Below are 14,403 nucleotides of genomic sequence, written 5' to 3' on the forward strand. Positions count from 1 at the left end.
ATTGCATACATGAAAATTAAATTATAGCATTTCTCCCATTCTTTTTTTGTAAACAGCATTTCTCCCGTTCTTTTGTGTGTATGCCATGTTTGGTTTAATGGAGAAATGAGAAAAGAAAATAGATTCTTTTTTGGAGACTGAGTACTAATGCAGTAACATTAAAGGCAGGCACATTGTTGTCAGCCAGTTTGCATATTTATTTACTTTTACAAATGGTTGGCTTGGAGTCAGCAGTTAATGGAATGAGAATGATGTTCCTGTACAGATCATTTCCTGAGAAACATTTTCAATTACAAACATATCTCTGCTTTTCTTTCCTCATTTGTTATGTCTTGGAGAATAAATGGGGAGTAGCATTTACAACTTAAGGTTTATGTTCTGAAGACAATTTTAACAATGATCCCCACATAAAAAGGCCCCTTTGTAGTTGCAGACATATGTTTATGATGTTTTGTGCTGTGAATATCAAATTTCTGGTGGACGCTGTGTCACACTCTGCAAACTTGTAAACATCTATAAATCCATTGGATCATTTTAGTACCATGTGTAATGCAGATTTATTGTCTTTTGTGTGGATTTCTTTTGTTTTGGAGTTAAAGCTGAGCTGCCAAAATCCATATTGGATGAATTATGTATTCAAGAATATTAGGCAGCACCATTTTAGATTAATATTTTCTTTTCCCTTTGTGGACTTACAAGATGCACTCACACAAGCATTAGAAAATAACATTTTGGATCGATGGCCCAGAAAGCAATTGCATAAGTTTGCTTGACTAAATAGTATCATTCTGTAAAAGCTTAAACTAGGACTTTTTGGAAATGCCTTTGTTGTTTTTTCTCTCATTCTCTGACCATCTTAGGTAATTTGGATCTCTTCTCACATTTGCCAGTAGAAATTTAGAGTGACTCCACTGGAATTATATCAGGATATAAAACTGGAGTATGTGAGGGAGAATAGGAATCACACTGAGCCAGTGAGCTGGTATAAATCAGCATAAATCCACCGAAATCTGTGTGGATACTGTCATTTACACTCAAGTCTGCATTGCAGACTATCAAGTCAGTAGAGCTAAAGCTGCTTTTGTGCACCAGTGGTTAAAAAGCAAGCCATCAAGGTCATGAGCATTTATCAGAAATTTGCACCCAGTAAAGAGAATATGAAATCAAAACCAATTCATCTAAATTTGGCTCAACTATAACAGAGTGGATATCTCTGTCTGTACGAGAGCAGTGGAGACATTTCTTATTGAAAATCAGCATTTTTCTAAACTGGCTCTAATTTCTGGCTACATACGTAAACATATGTAGAATATGCATGCATGTTTGAATGTGGGTGTATATACAATTATCCAGTGTTACTCTGGCGATGTGATGTCTGCAGCTAGCCTTCCAAGTTGTGCTTGTTCCAGGAAAAAGTAGCTTAAGGTAGAGACATGGCACGTAAAGCTTTGTCTGCCATAGTAGTTTATGATATCAGGTAGTTTGTCCTTCGACTTTTTATAGAAAGCTTACACTCCTGGTGTCACATGTATGTCAACAAATCTCAGCTTCCACAAAAAAAAAAAAATAAAAACAACCCAAACCAGAGTATCTGCAACCTTAAAAATGGCAGAGAAGATCTTGAATGGAAAACCCTTATGTTAAAGAAAGAAGGAAAACCCTTATGTTAAAGAAAGAAAATGAAAGAACTGCAGAAGAGTGTATGTATATATTTATGTAGGTGTATATACATGTATTTAAATCTCCTGATTTTGAAAGATTGAGGTTAGAAACACTTTGTCACTGTGCTCCTCCAGCATTAGGGTTTGGTTCTGGTTAATCACAAACTTTCAGAATCGATCCGTTAGTGTTGTAGCACTTGAGTAATTTTAGTTTTGTAAGTACGGAATCAATTATATGGAAAGACATGGCTGTAGCACTCAGAGGACAGACCATTTACCACTGCATCTTGCTGTATTTATTTTATGATTCTTTGGATAGATATGCTAAAATATGTCTAAACCACAGAGAGTGCGTTGGGTGATGTGGCATTTCGAGCTCAGTTAAATAATAAGATGTGTTTTATTCAAATCAGAATAACATTAAGCCCTGAATACTAAACAGGGCAGCAAAAAGCCTTCAGCACACAAAGTAAACAAGTAAAAAACCCAAATGAAACTGTCTAATAAATACAATGTGGAACAACAGGCTGCATGTACTAGAGGAATTAAGCCAATTTAAACCGTATGGGCAGTACTCCACTTTCAGATGTGCTCGGCGTCCAACAGTTTCAATGGCAGTTGGATGCACGCATCAAAGGGCAAAGTCTGGCTCAGAGCACCCGCGTGGATTTGATAGCATAGGTTTATGACCTTGTAATCCTAGAGCATCTAAAACAGTAAGAACTCTATCCAGCTTAAAATAGCTGCTGTAGTTGCTGTTGATACAAGCTTGTGGGCTCCCCAGCTCTGGGGCCAAATTTGGTGCTGGCATGATAGGAGGAAGTCTGTTGACAGCTGATAGCAGTGGAGTTGCACTTGATTACATCATAACAAATTTGGCATGTGGAGCTGAATCAGAACTCTGAGCAGAAGTGTCCATTCCTTATCCAGAGTTAAAACTGGGACTTTCACATTGCCAATCCATAGAGATTTTTCTGGGCTATGTGTAGCTCTGTTGCTTTTAAGGGTTTTGCTTTAAAAGTACATTCAGCCCCCAGTTCTACTCAGCATGGTGACTGTTAAAAAACCATGAATGACTGGATTTTCCTCTCACGTCCAATAGGATAAAGTCCCTACTCATGCCAATATAAGCATGACGAGAGCAAGTCCCATGATAGCTGATGCAGTGGGCTGTATCTAGGGTGCAGCAGAGGCTGAGAACAGGAAGGTGCTCTTAACTCTAATTGCTGGGGTCATCCAGTGGCCAAGTGTGCCTGATGTCAAGCAGACAACTCTGTGGATACTGTGCTTCAGAGGAGCTGCCACAGGTCCCAGTGTGCTGGTCTGGCTCCTGGCAACTGGTGTGGTATAGATAGAATCATAGAATGTTTTGGGCTGGAAGGGACCCCTAGAGGTCATCTAATCCAACCCCCCTGCAGTGAGCAGGGACATGGCTAACTAGATCAGGTTGCTCAGAGCCCTGTCCAACCTGTCCTTGAATATTTCCAGGGATGGGGCCTCCACTCTCTGGGCAGCTGCAGCTATGTCCCCTCCTCCCTTCCTGCATGTTTACACTGTAAGACTCAGAGTGGAGGTCTTACTGATGCTCCAAGTCATTCCTCAAAGTATTTCAAGAAATTAGATTATTTTATTTTCATTTCAGCTGCTGCAAAAATTGTCCCAAACCTGTGCGTTTTGTTTGTATTACAATAATAAATTGCTGAAGTGATTTTCATGAAAATTAATTAAAACAAATTAATGAAAAGCAGCTGAACAATAGATTCCTCTGCTGAAATTGTGGTATGCAAACTATTAACTTCAGTTGCATTTTTGTGGTTCCTCTATAACACCTAAGTATAATAGTGGTTTGTCATGGAACTTTTTTGATGGAAATTCTTAGAAAGTGAGGCTATACTACATAATACATTTTCTGTCCCTTTATGTACAACTTCACATAAAGCATGTGTTCTCACCTGCTCCTTTTAGTACTGTTATTAATCTGTAGTTAAATCTTTTCTCTTCAGTATTGGGAAAGAAATGAAAAAGATGCTATCAGGCTCAGGGTTTCTCCATCATGTTTTCTGCTTGTAGGGGACAGGAGGGCAGGAGGAGTCTTTATTGTGGGACTAATACCAACCCTGGGCATGGGTTGTGCACTGCAGAATGCAGTGGCTGAGGAGGAGCTGTCCTCTCTGGCAAACTGGATCCATCTGGGATCTTTGGATCATCTGGAGGTGTGTTGGGTAGGTTCTGCATATGGCTTGGGCAGGTGTGAGGAATGTATGCGATTCAGGTGAGCTTGCCTGGGGGAACAAGACCACCACTTCTGTATACCTGTGTGCAGCAAAGCAAGACTTAGGCCCTGCTGTACAGTAAATACAACACTTGCAATGCATTCTAGAACATGTGTACTTATTATTATTTTATTTGTATTTTTTGTCCATGCAAAGATATAGCATTTTGTTGTTTGCTTTTCCTTATTTTCAGAAACTCTGATAATATGTTGAAGGTCATGTTATTAAAAGTAGAATGTAATATTTGTGCACATTGGAGAACAAAAATGGGGAAGTTCAGTGGGCCTTGTAAAAAAGGCTTTACAAAACATTCAGCCTTAGAAGGTCTGCTCAGTCTCCCCAGAGGTGTCAGCAGGCTCTGCCAGTGGGTCGCTCCCTGGATAGGGGAGCCAAAAGCTTTCCCCGCTGTCCTTCACTGGTAAAATGAGCTGACTGCTTCCTCCAGTGTGTTTTGCCCAAGCAGAGCATCCAGCCCTTTGGGATAGGAGAGCTTGTTGGAGCCAGTTGGCTTGAACAGATTTTATTTTCTATGCTCCCTCTTGGGAATGATGTCAAAAAAATGTTTTCTGCCTAGGAACCTTTGTGTGGAAGTCCTCCATGAATGAAACATTTCAGAACAGAAAGACCTCCACATGGAAGTTTTCTATCCACTGACATTTTTATGCCCATAACCATTTTGAACCAACATAAAAAAAAAACAAACACAAAGAGGTTAATAAAACCAACAATTATTTTCTCTAAGGAGTACTAGCAGTTCAAAAAATTGCCATTAAGTGTAAACAGTTCCTGAGATTGTACATGCTAGACCAAATTCATCCTTGCTGTAACTCCTCAGAACTCAATGGAGTCACATGAGGGATTAATTTGGTCCATTGCTCTCAGCCGTCAGTTTTAGAGGATATACAACAATCCAGGGAACTATTATTGTCAGCATTATTTTATGACTCTTTAGAGCTGCTCAGTATTTGTATTTTACAGATACACAAGCAGGGTGAGTGTATGGAGTTAAGTTAGTGTTTCAGTATTGAAGGTAGTGGATTTTTCAAAGTTATCTTTGTACAATTAAAAGCAATAAGCATTCTAGCAGTCATTAATGCTGAGTCTTACATTGATGTCTGAATACAGCTACACAGATTCTTGAAACATGCACAGGCATTTCATCTGGCAGAGGACAAAACATTTCACAAAGTGTAGAAAATATTTGGAAAGCTTGAAGTACTGTTATCACACCAACTGACTAATTATCACAGTGTTCATGTGAAACTTAGCTGTACGTATTGCACAGAGGAAGTTAAGGCAGAGAGGTAAAACTGTTTTCCAAAAGCTAATTTATGAGGCAGTCACGAGGCCAGGAACAAAACAGAAGATCTCTACTGTCACTTCCTGTTTTTCTGTTTTCTCCGAACCTAAATTATTTCTGTAATTTCCAAAATAAGCTGAGGAAAGCTTCAGGTAGTAAATCTGAAATGTTAGATGGTAAATCTGCATCTGCATGTGAATCATGTGTTTTAGCTCATGTCAGAAGGTGTATACAGCTATTTGAATCTTTAGAACACATGTAGGATGGTTGAATTAAGTTATTTAAGTTTAAACTCTGACTAGAACAGTTGTGCTAACAACCCCTTCTATTGAAGGTCTTTACACTGGAAAAGGAGTGGTCAAAACAACATTACTTACTTGTCATTCGTAAGACAGCAAGCTTCTTGCCTGGCTTGGTAAATCAGGTTTGCACTGATTTCTTGGTTACAAAGCAAGATGCAGTCTTGTCTGATCACCAAAGTGGGTGTCCTCCCTGCACGGTGCTATCTGTTCTTCCATAGCAGTAGGATGAGTGTATTGGCTTGATTGTATTTGTTTTCTTCTGTTATGGAGGCATGTCTGGGCAGTGAAGGAAGGGTTTTGTCTTTGTAACCTATTAAAGTTTGGGTCACCCAGAAGCACAAATGAAGTTGCTCTGAACTATACCAGGTATAGAACCTGTACAGTACAGAACTAGTGGCAGGACTGTACATGTCTTCTCTGGATCTCTCTGCTCTGATGTTCTCAGAGTATGTATTACAAGAACATTGATTTTTGCAGCATTAGGAGATTTTGGCTGAGTAAGAACTTGTCTATATTTCCCAAAATCTATAGGCATGTCCAGACAATGGGGATTACTATCCCTTTCCTGTGTACAAGTTCTTTCTCAACCTGTCTGGACTCCACAATAAGGCAGTACTTTTGAGGGTTTGTCGTCTTACACCTGTGTCCTGCTGCCATGGTTTCTGCTAAGGAAAGGCCAAGAACACTGGCCAGAAGCATCCTGCAGTCTGTTCCAGCTGCTCCCTGACCTGAACAACGGAGGGAGCCGTGTGCTGTGACTACTCCTTCAGTCCTAAATAGTTTATCAGTCTGGCAGCTCCTGTGTGGACATACAAGCCAGGCCCAGCTCTTCTCAAGTAGCTAAACTTGAAGCATCTCCAGAGCCAGGGTGACATAGCTGAGAGCAATAATTATTTCCCTCAGCTAAAATGATTCATTAGTGTTAAAATGTCAGGACCATAAAAATGCAAGCGAGCCTTTTAAAATTTGAGGACAATGGCCTTATCCTGGAAAAGATTTGAGGAAATTGCATTGAGTCCAGTACCATTACCCATGAGAAATCTACTCATACAAGGAAAGGTTTGTTGGCTGGGCCACCCACTTCTGTTAGCTATATTTTATTGCTGTAATTACACCTGGTGGCTTATCTAATAGAGTCATGTTCTTATAAAGAAATTAAAGACAATTAATGCTACTTTTAGCAAGAGTGAAATAGTAAGTAAAATTGAATTGAAATTTGACCAAGCTCTTCTTTTTTATTTCCTAGTATCTGAATTACAGGAAGAAGGAATAAATGCCATTAACTTACCTCTCAGTCCAATTCCATTCGAACTAGACCCTGAGGACACTATGCTAGGTAATTCACAACAATTTTACATCTCAACATAAAAGCTTGATGTAAAATAAAGTGTCATGCCTGTAATAGTTTCTAATGTCTTTCTTTTAAACCTTCTAGAGGAAAATGAAGTCCGAACAATGGTTGATCCAAATTCAAGAAATGACCCAAAATTACAAGAACTAATGAAGGTAATGAAAAGCATGTAAACACTTTCAGGAAAGTGAAACTATTTTTTAATGCTATCCTTGCCTCTTTCATTTGAACACATCAAAGCACTGTTTAGATATTAATTAAATAAAACCACATGGTATGTACATCCCAGTGAAGTAGGCAGGTCATTTATTGCAGTATTGTTCTCTAGATATGGCACACTGAGTCTCAAGAATTTGGATTAAAATTCTGAGTCCAGATTCTTAGTTGCATCCCACCTGCAATCTAAGATCGCACTGACTTTACTTGTAGTCTTTGTGGTTCTTGGGGTTAGAACTTCAGCAGAAAGCTTCATTACAATCAACTTCAACACCTTTTGCTTCACAATAAAATGTTAAAATACTACTTAAAACAAAGGACAGGTTTCACTCCAGAAGTCACTGCATCGGTCCGCTACTTGTCTAGACATTGTGGTGCATTGACACAGCCACCTTGAAGAGTCCTTCATAAATCCTTCCCATTTTCCTATGATGGCATTTCAGACTAATTTGTATTTTGAGCTGTTGCAGCTTTGGTATCCTTTCTGCTAAATATTTTCATCATTATACAAAATGACATGTGTTTTAAATTGCAAATGAATAGTGTATAATACTGCCAAATTTGTATTTCCCATATAGGTATTAATTGACTGGATTAATGATGTGTTGGTAGGAGAGAGGATTATTGTGAAAGACTTGGCTGAGGACCTGTATGATGGACAAGTATTGCAGAAATTATTTGGTAAGAAAAAAATATATGTTCATGCTGTTGGGGCACTTTGTCACTAAGTGGATCACTTGTTCCTACTTAGGAGCCTTCGTATCATCTTACATTTATGCCACTAAGTGATACAAAAATAGCGTTGTATTATGAGACCCTTGGGCAGTAGGCTGTATGCACAATCCTTACAGCTATGGTGCAATGTGTGGTGGTCTGTAGTTGATGAGAACAGCATAAAGCCTACCTGGGGTGCTAGAGAGGGAGTGTTCTTGTCTTGGCAACAGTATTTGCTCTAGTTAAATTTATTATCTGCATATGTCCTGTACAAACTTAACTGTGTTACAAGTGGAAAGTAAGTTTGAAGGCAAGAGTATTTTCAGTACAACAGTGGATGTTTTTAATCTCTGCTGGTTCCATACTATAGTTTATTCACATCGCAAAGTTCCTCTGGAAAGTTGGAATTTCTTTCTGATTTGATGTCTGGCTTTTAACATTACTGGGGTAATGGTACACAGTGGACTGCAAGCTGAGCTTCGGCTGAGAAACAGATAGGGAAAAGAAACTGCTAATGCAGAGCTGGCATGTGCTTTTTTAACTGTTGGCTTGGAAGCCATTTTCTTAGTTATTACAGCTCATAAAGTCTCCAGTAAATTTCTTTTCAATATCTTAAATGAGTCTCGAAACATCATGTGAGCACTTCTCATAAAGACTACACAGACTATTCCCTTCTATGAATGGTTAAGCTGTTGAATATATTGTGATGGACTGGATATGCCCCAGACTGAGCAATTTGATTCTCATGGGCAGACCTCCAGTGACTTCACCCAAAACCCAAAAAATGCGTATCAGATACAGCCTGACTCTAAATACGCGTGTACTGATCCAGCACTTACTGAATTCAGTGGAATCTTTTCCATTACCCTTAACTCCTTGTGGATCAGGTCTATGCTAATAAAGCCTTTGGTCTTGTGAGAATATGCACAGACTAATTTCTGTGGAGGCACAAGAAACTCATGGAGATAGCAGTCTCTTAGGCAGGATTCATAGGCTGGTAGCTTAGGTTCACTCTATTTGGGAAGATACTCAGTTGGCTTTGGTGAGAATGAGATCAGCTCTTACCAAGCTTAATAGTATACTCTTTCATAGAATTAAACTGATAGGTGACCAAGCATTTTGTTTCTGGTGTTATCAGGGAGCTTTTATTGCTAAATTTTCTTTAATTACTATTTAATGGAAAACACTAAGCCATGTATGTATATACCTAGCAATCTGTACTAATTATTAATAAATCAGTTCATAAAATACTTTAACGTCTACTGCAAATTTTGAGTGCAAAAAAGGGCTGTGGTTTCACAGAAGAAACTGCCTAAGGTTTTAGTTGTTTTTATACCTCCAGAAATACTTGTTCACATTTCTTGGGTGCATCCTCCACCTCTATGAATATGGTGTCACTTCACTTTTATGACAAATGGGGCAAGTAAAAATTTAAATCTCCTGAGTCTTGAGGGAGAAGCTGGAATGCTGAGACTGATGCAACAAATCTTCCTAAAGTTGGTATCGGTTTCCTTGTCTGCTGTACAAGCCACTTGCATAGGCAATACCCTTTATCCAGTAGCAATAGAAGTAATGGGCCGTACCTCAGAGCCTGGAGTTGCAGCAAATATTTGTTAGCCAGTAGCGTGGCTTTCATTAATGCTTTGCCTTCCCCTTGGCAATGGGTAAATGAAGGGAAAGGAGTTCAGAAGTGTGGGGGAAAGTGGCTCTTGAAGGAAAAGCAGATAATTTTAAAACTAGGAAGTCCAATATCTCTTGAATGTACATCTGGGTGCATGGTATGTCTTTATATTCTTCATGGAATTGATGGTGGTTTTTCTTCTATTATCACTTCAGAGAAACTTGAAAGTGAGAAGCTGAATGTTGCTGAAGTTACTCAGTCTGAAATTGCTCAGAAACAGAAGCTACAGACAGTACTTGAAAAGATCAATGAAACCCTTAAACTCCCTCCAAGAAGCATTAAGTGGAACGTTGACTGTAAGTTGTGTGTTTTCTATGCTGTTCTCATTTGTTGACATCCAAGAGTTTATAGCTGCTATCTGGAATTCTGAAATATCCAATGATAAGGGAAGGCTGAATCCTGATATTTATGGTATGAGCTGCTCTGCAGGGCACTTCCAGATGTGGTACACTCTACCCTCTTTACTGGGGCTCAACCTCCAATTTAAATAAACTGTCTTTTCAGAGTCTGTCAAAGTATGGTATTTCTGCTCTTAAGTCCATATGGATACCAGCTTAGGTTTTCTGTTACTAAATTGGCTTGCTGAAATGGGCAAGTACCTGCAGTAACGTAGTAGATAGGTGGAAGGAGAGTTAGGTCCTAGGACTCTGTGTAAAATTTGCAACATAGACATGAATAATATTTCTATCGTTTAAAGCTAAATCTGAACCACTGGTTTTGATTGCAAAACTGTCATCAAGATTAGGACTGCATCCTTCCTGTTTTATTGTATTAAAAACGAGCATCTTAATATCTAATAGAAATGCCCTCAGTGGACCAACACAAGGCATTTTAGTGCATATGTGTTGCAGAAAGCAGGTTAGCAGCAGTTTTAGAAAATTAGGCCTCTTAATCTGTTTTAAGTTTGGAATCCAGAATCATTTCACACTGGTGACCTGTATACAGTGGTTTCCCTGTCTCCTATACCTGTTGTGAGCTGAGCTGGTTTGTATCCCATTCCATTCACAACAAACGAGTGAGAGAGAGAGGAAATAGCTTGAGGAAGGAAGAGTGAACATTAGGCATTTCTGACTTTCCCACTCAAGTGGTCCCACTGAGTTTTCTGTCCCCATCTCTCTTCAACCTACCCCCAGGTTTTTTCCATTCTCTGTTATGCAGCTGGAGGCAGGGTGTTTGGAGTGGTCTGACAATGTAAATTCTAGTTTTAGTTTAATGTTTTACATGTGTTCTAGAGCTAAAGTACAGATAGACAGCAGCAGCTGGAGCCAGCTGTAGCACACACCGGTGCTAGGCAGACAGACATCTTTTTAGTGTTCTGCTAAAGCACCTCATCTGTGACCACTGGCACCCCAGCCAAATTTGACAGCAATGCCACATTTTATATGAACGAGTGTCTCCACGGCGGAGTTGAGACTTGCATTTGGAGATTATGAAGAAGGGTATTTTAGTGAATCTAATCCTGCTTTACCAGTGAAGTAAGGTAGTAGCTGTTGGTTAGTGCATTGTGCTGTAGCTATCAAAGATCATTTAGGGGAAGACTATAAATGCAAAAACAAAACAGAAGAAGAAAGGCGATAATAAGAATTAGAAATTACTCACTTCCATGCCAATGGCTTGATACTTGATTAAGGATTTCCTGCAGTATGGCTTTTGATATCTTGTAAGTCTTGTTAGTGTTAACTACCCGTATGAAACCTGCTGTGAAAAAGCTTCAATAACAAGAGCTATAACAACTTCATGAGGAATGTTTGAGTCATTGAGTTTAGTAAGTTATTGCTTAAGGCTTCTGCCAAAATAGGCTCGTTTATCATCCTGCAGGCATTGTGACACTTAAAAATGAATAAGTGCATGTTATGAGTACAAAAATATCTTTCTGATAGTCCATAAATCCTTATTGAAATAAATGGAATAAAAGAAAGGCAAGGAGAATGCAGAGACAGCACTTAAATTGCCATATATGAAATCTGGCTTTTGGATTAGCTTTAGATTGCCATCTACACAAGTCCATAGCATCCAGACATGTTGCAAGAAGTAACGCTTTGGTGCTGACGCATATTACTGACTGGGTTGCATTCACATGACCTGTTAAGCAGGAGGAGACCAGTAACAGAGAGGTGCCTTAAAAGTGCCTCCTGGCTCCAGGTGGCAAGAGGAAAAGAGTTTCATAATCCCTACATCCTCAAAAGTAAAAATATGTGCCCTAGTTACTTTGCAGTTTGTAACTTGTGCTTTTAATATCTATTTCAGCTGTTCATGCTAAAAGTCTCGTAGCAATACTTCATCTTCTGGTTGCATTATCACAGTATTTTCGAGCACCAATCAGACTCCCAGATCATGTGTCCATTCAGGTTGTTGTTGTGCAGGTAAGAGAGGTGTTAAACAGCTCCTAGTGGTGTTGTGAAAGTGACTGAGGGGTGTCTTGAAAAATATATCTAGCATTTCTGTTTGGGCGGGCATGCGTGTGTCTCTTTGGCTGACAAGAAACACACGTGCGTCTTCCCTGCTGACAATGCTTCAACCAGAAAAAAGCAGAAGTGCTTTCCCAGATTGAGCTGTGGCTCGTAATATCTTATTTTGATTGTGAAGTGGCCAGACTCTGACATTAAAAATATATGAAGCATTGTTATTGTTGGAATGTGTTTGTTTATCACCCAATATGATCTCTAGAATTACTATTTTTCCTATTTTTGATGGTCTTCTCACTTGTGTAGAGATCAAATCACTCTTGGAACTGAATGATGAATTGTCACTGTTTATTATATTCAGATTCATATTAGGTGACTAAACATTCTTTTTCAGCCTTGTGCATGCTAATTTAGTCTGATTACAATGTTGACTTTCTCATAAGCATGCAAAAAAACCCCTCATCAACTAAATCTTTTGTGTCAGTCAGTCTCCTTATTAGAGCCTCATCCATCCAAGCTCTTCATGTTACTCAATTCATCGTTTTTCTTTCAGTTGGACTTGTGCTTGCTCTATCTTATTTGGCCTCTTCCCATTTAATCTGCTTTGCTTTACTTCCAGTTAGCTTTGCCTTTATTTTTCACACTGTAACTGTATTTATGATTTTTAACTGATGTTACCCTGAAGTACCTGGTGCAAAGAGCTATTGCTCAAGTTTTGTGTGACTGAAAATCTGTGGGACAGATCTGAGAAAGTAAACACTCCTTTTTCCAGCATTCAAATCAGACAAGTTTTGTAATTTGAGGAGAAATCTGAAGGAGAGCCTCTGGTAGATGTGTCACTGACGCCTGATAATGACTCATTGACTCTCAGATTCTGCTTCGTGGGTTTCTGTACAGACGATGAAAGTGCAAATCTGCACTTACGTGTCTCAGGCTTCAGAGGATGATAATTTTCAAGCACTTTCCTTTGGCTATTACAAATGTATTAATTACACTGGTTTATCTCAAAGTTCTACCAAAACCAGCTTAAGAAATGAGGAGTGCAGGAGTCAGGGCATCTTTGGGATGAGAAACTAAACCAGAAGAACAGTCCTAAAATAAAGAACCAGATCTTGGATTGTGCTGTCACTCTATACATCCAGACAAAATTCCTGTTGAAATCAGTGGACGTAATTGTCCTTTTATTTAATAGGCTAATGTAGTTCAATGGCAAATCCACTGAATTCAGTAGAGATAAATCCAATTTAAAAACTATAAGTAGTGGGAGAATCTGGCTCACTACTTTTGCCTCTTAGCTACACAGCTGTAGCTCAGGTGCCAGTGAATTGCAGAGAAAGCAGTTGCATCAGAATAAAATGATGAGGTGCTTAGGGACATGGTTTAGTGGTGGGATGGCAGGGTTAGGTTAAAGGTTGGAGTCGATGATCTCAAAGGTCTTTTCCAACCAAAGTGATTCTATGAAAATCCAAGTAATGTTGCACAAGATTTCGCCCTGCAGACCCAGTTCTTGGTGAAAGCCAATCAGTGGAACTCCAAGGCTATGCTGATTCCTATTAACACAGGGTGGGGGGCGGTATTCTTACTGTAATTGTGTTTGAGACATTTTTCATTTTTATTTTATCATGGGTGGGTTTTCTATTTTTATTTTTTAAATCTGTTTTTCATGTCCTATGGGAGTGGTTCTATATAATTCATCACATACCTTTTGAATTCAATGAAAGTTTTAATCAATGATCAGCAGATCCTAAAGCCTGATTTAGTGTTCAAACTTGCATGCCTTGTTCTAAACCCTCATGCATTCTGTAAAGTAAGGTCATGCCTAGGGAAACTCAACAAACTATGTGGTAGCTGGTTTTAAATTGTACTCTCTACAGTTTGATAAAGGGAATAGTACAGAGAGAGAAATAAAAGAACAAAGTACTTTTCTGGAGTCTTTAAGGAAGACGGCCCTAATTCATTTCATGGTTTTGTTAGGTTTAGAAACACATAAATTGTGAGGGTTGCTGTGTTGGCTGAGTGTAGTTTTTTGAAATAGAAACAAAGGTATTTCTGAAACAGACAATGTGCTCATGCCGAACAGGTAATCATCTTGTTTCCTTTGGCTGTTTTGTACAAAAGCTGTTAGCAGTGAGAGCAATAGGAAATCTGGGTTATAAGCTGATTTGGGAAAAAATGTGATAGTTGGACCTTTTGTAGCTATTTTGTTACATTATTTTCTTTGCCTTCCATACTAGTAGAATGAATAACTTTGAACAAAGCCCAAGTTTTGTTTTATCATTTCTACTGAAACAAGTGAGAGCTTTTGTGGAGAGCTGGAACTTGCCACCATTTTGCCTCTTTTAAAAATTATTTATTTATGTCATCCACAAGTGGTTAAATGACAGATTGTTTGTGTGCCAGAGCTGTAAGTCGGAGAGTATAACAATACATTGCAGGGCAGCCAGAATGGCTTCAGCCCTGGGACAGCAATTCTTGGGTGCATAAACTACTTCTAAGCAAA

The 14,403-nt window shown here is 39.0% G+C and overlaps 1 protein-coding gene across 1 annotated transcript in view; it reads left to right on the plus strand.

The window, feature by feature from the left end:
• The window catches only part of PARVA (parvin alpha), a 67,982-nt gene that overhangs the window by 41,126 nt on the left and 12,453 nt on the right, over positions 1-14,403 (plus strand). Inside the window, exons 2-6 of the mRNA XM_009635660.1 lie at positions 6,783-6,872; positions 6,972-7,042; positions 7,682-7,784; positions 9,654-9,794; positions 11,746-11,861. Coding sequence (XP_009633955.1) covers positions 6,783-6,872; positions 6,972-7,042; positions 7,682-7,784; positions 9,654-9,794; positions 11,746-11,861 — 521 coding nt within the window. The remainder of the gene's footprint in view (positions 1-6,782; positions 6,873-6,971; positions 7,043-7,681; positions 7,785-9,653; positions 9,795-11,745; positions 11,862-14,403) is intronic.

Source organism: Egretta garzetta, unplaced genomic scaffold (genome assembly GCF_000687185.1).
Source record: "Egretta garzetta isolate BGI_Z169 unplaced genomic scaffold, ASM68718v1 scaffold573, whole genome shotgun sequence".
NCBI classification, from domain to species: domain Eukaryota; kingdom Metazoa; phylum Chordata; class Aves; order Pelecaniformes; family Ardeidae; genus Egretta; species Egretta garzetta.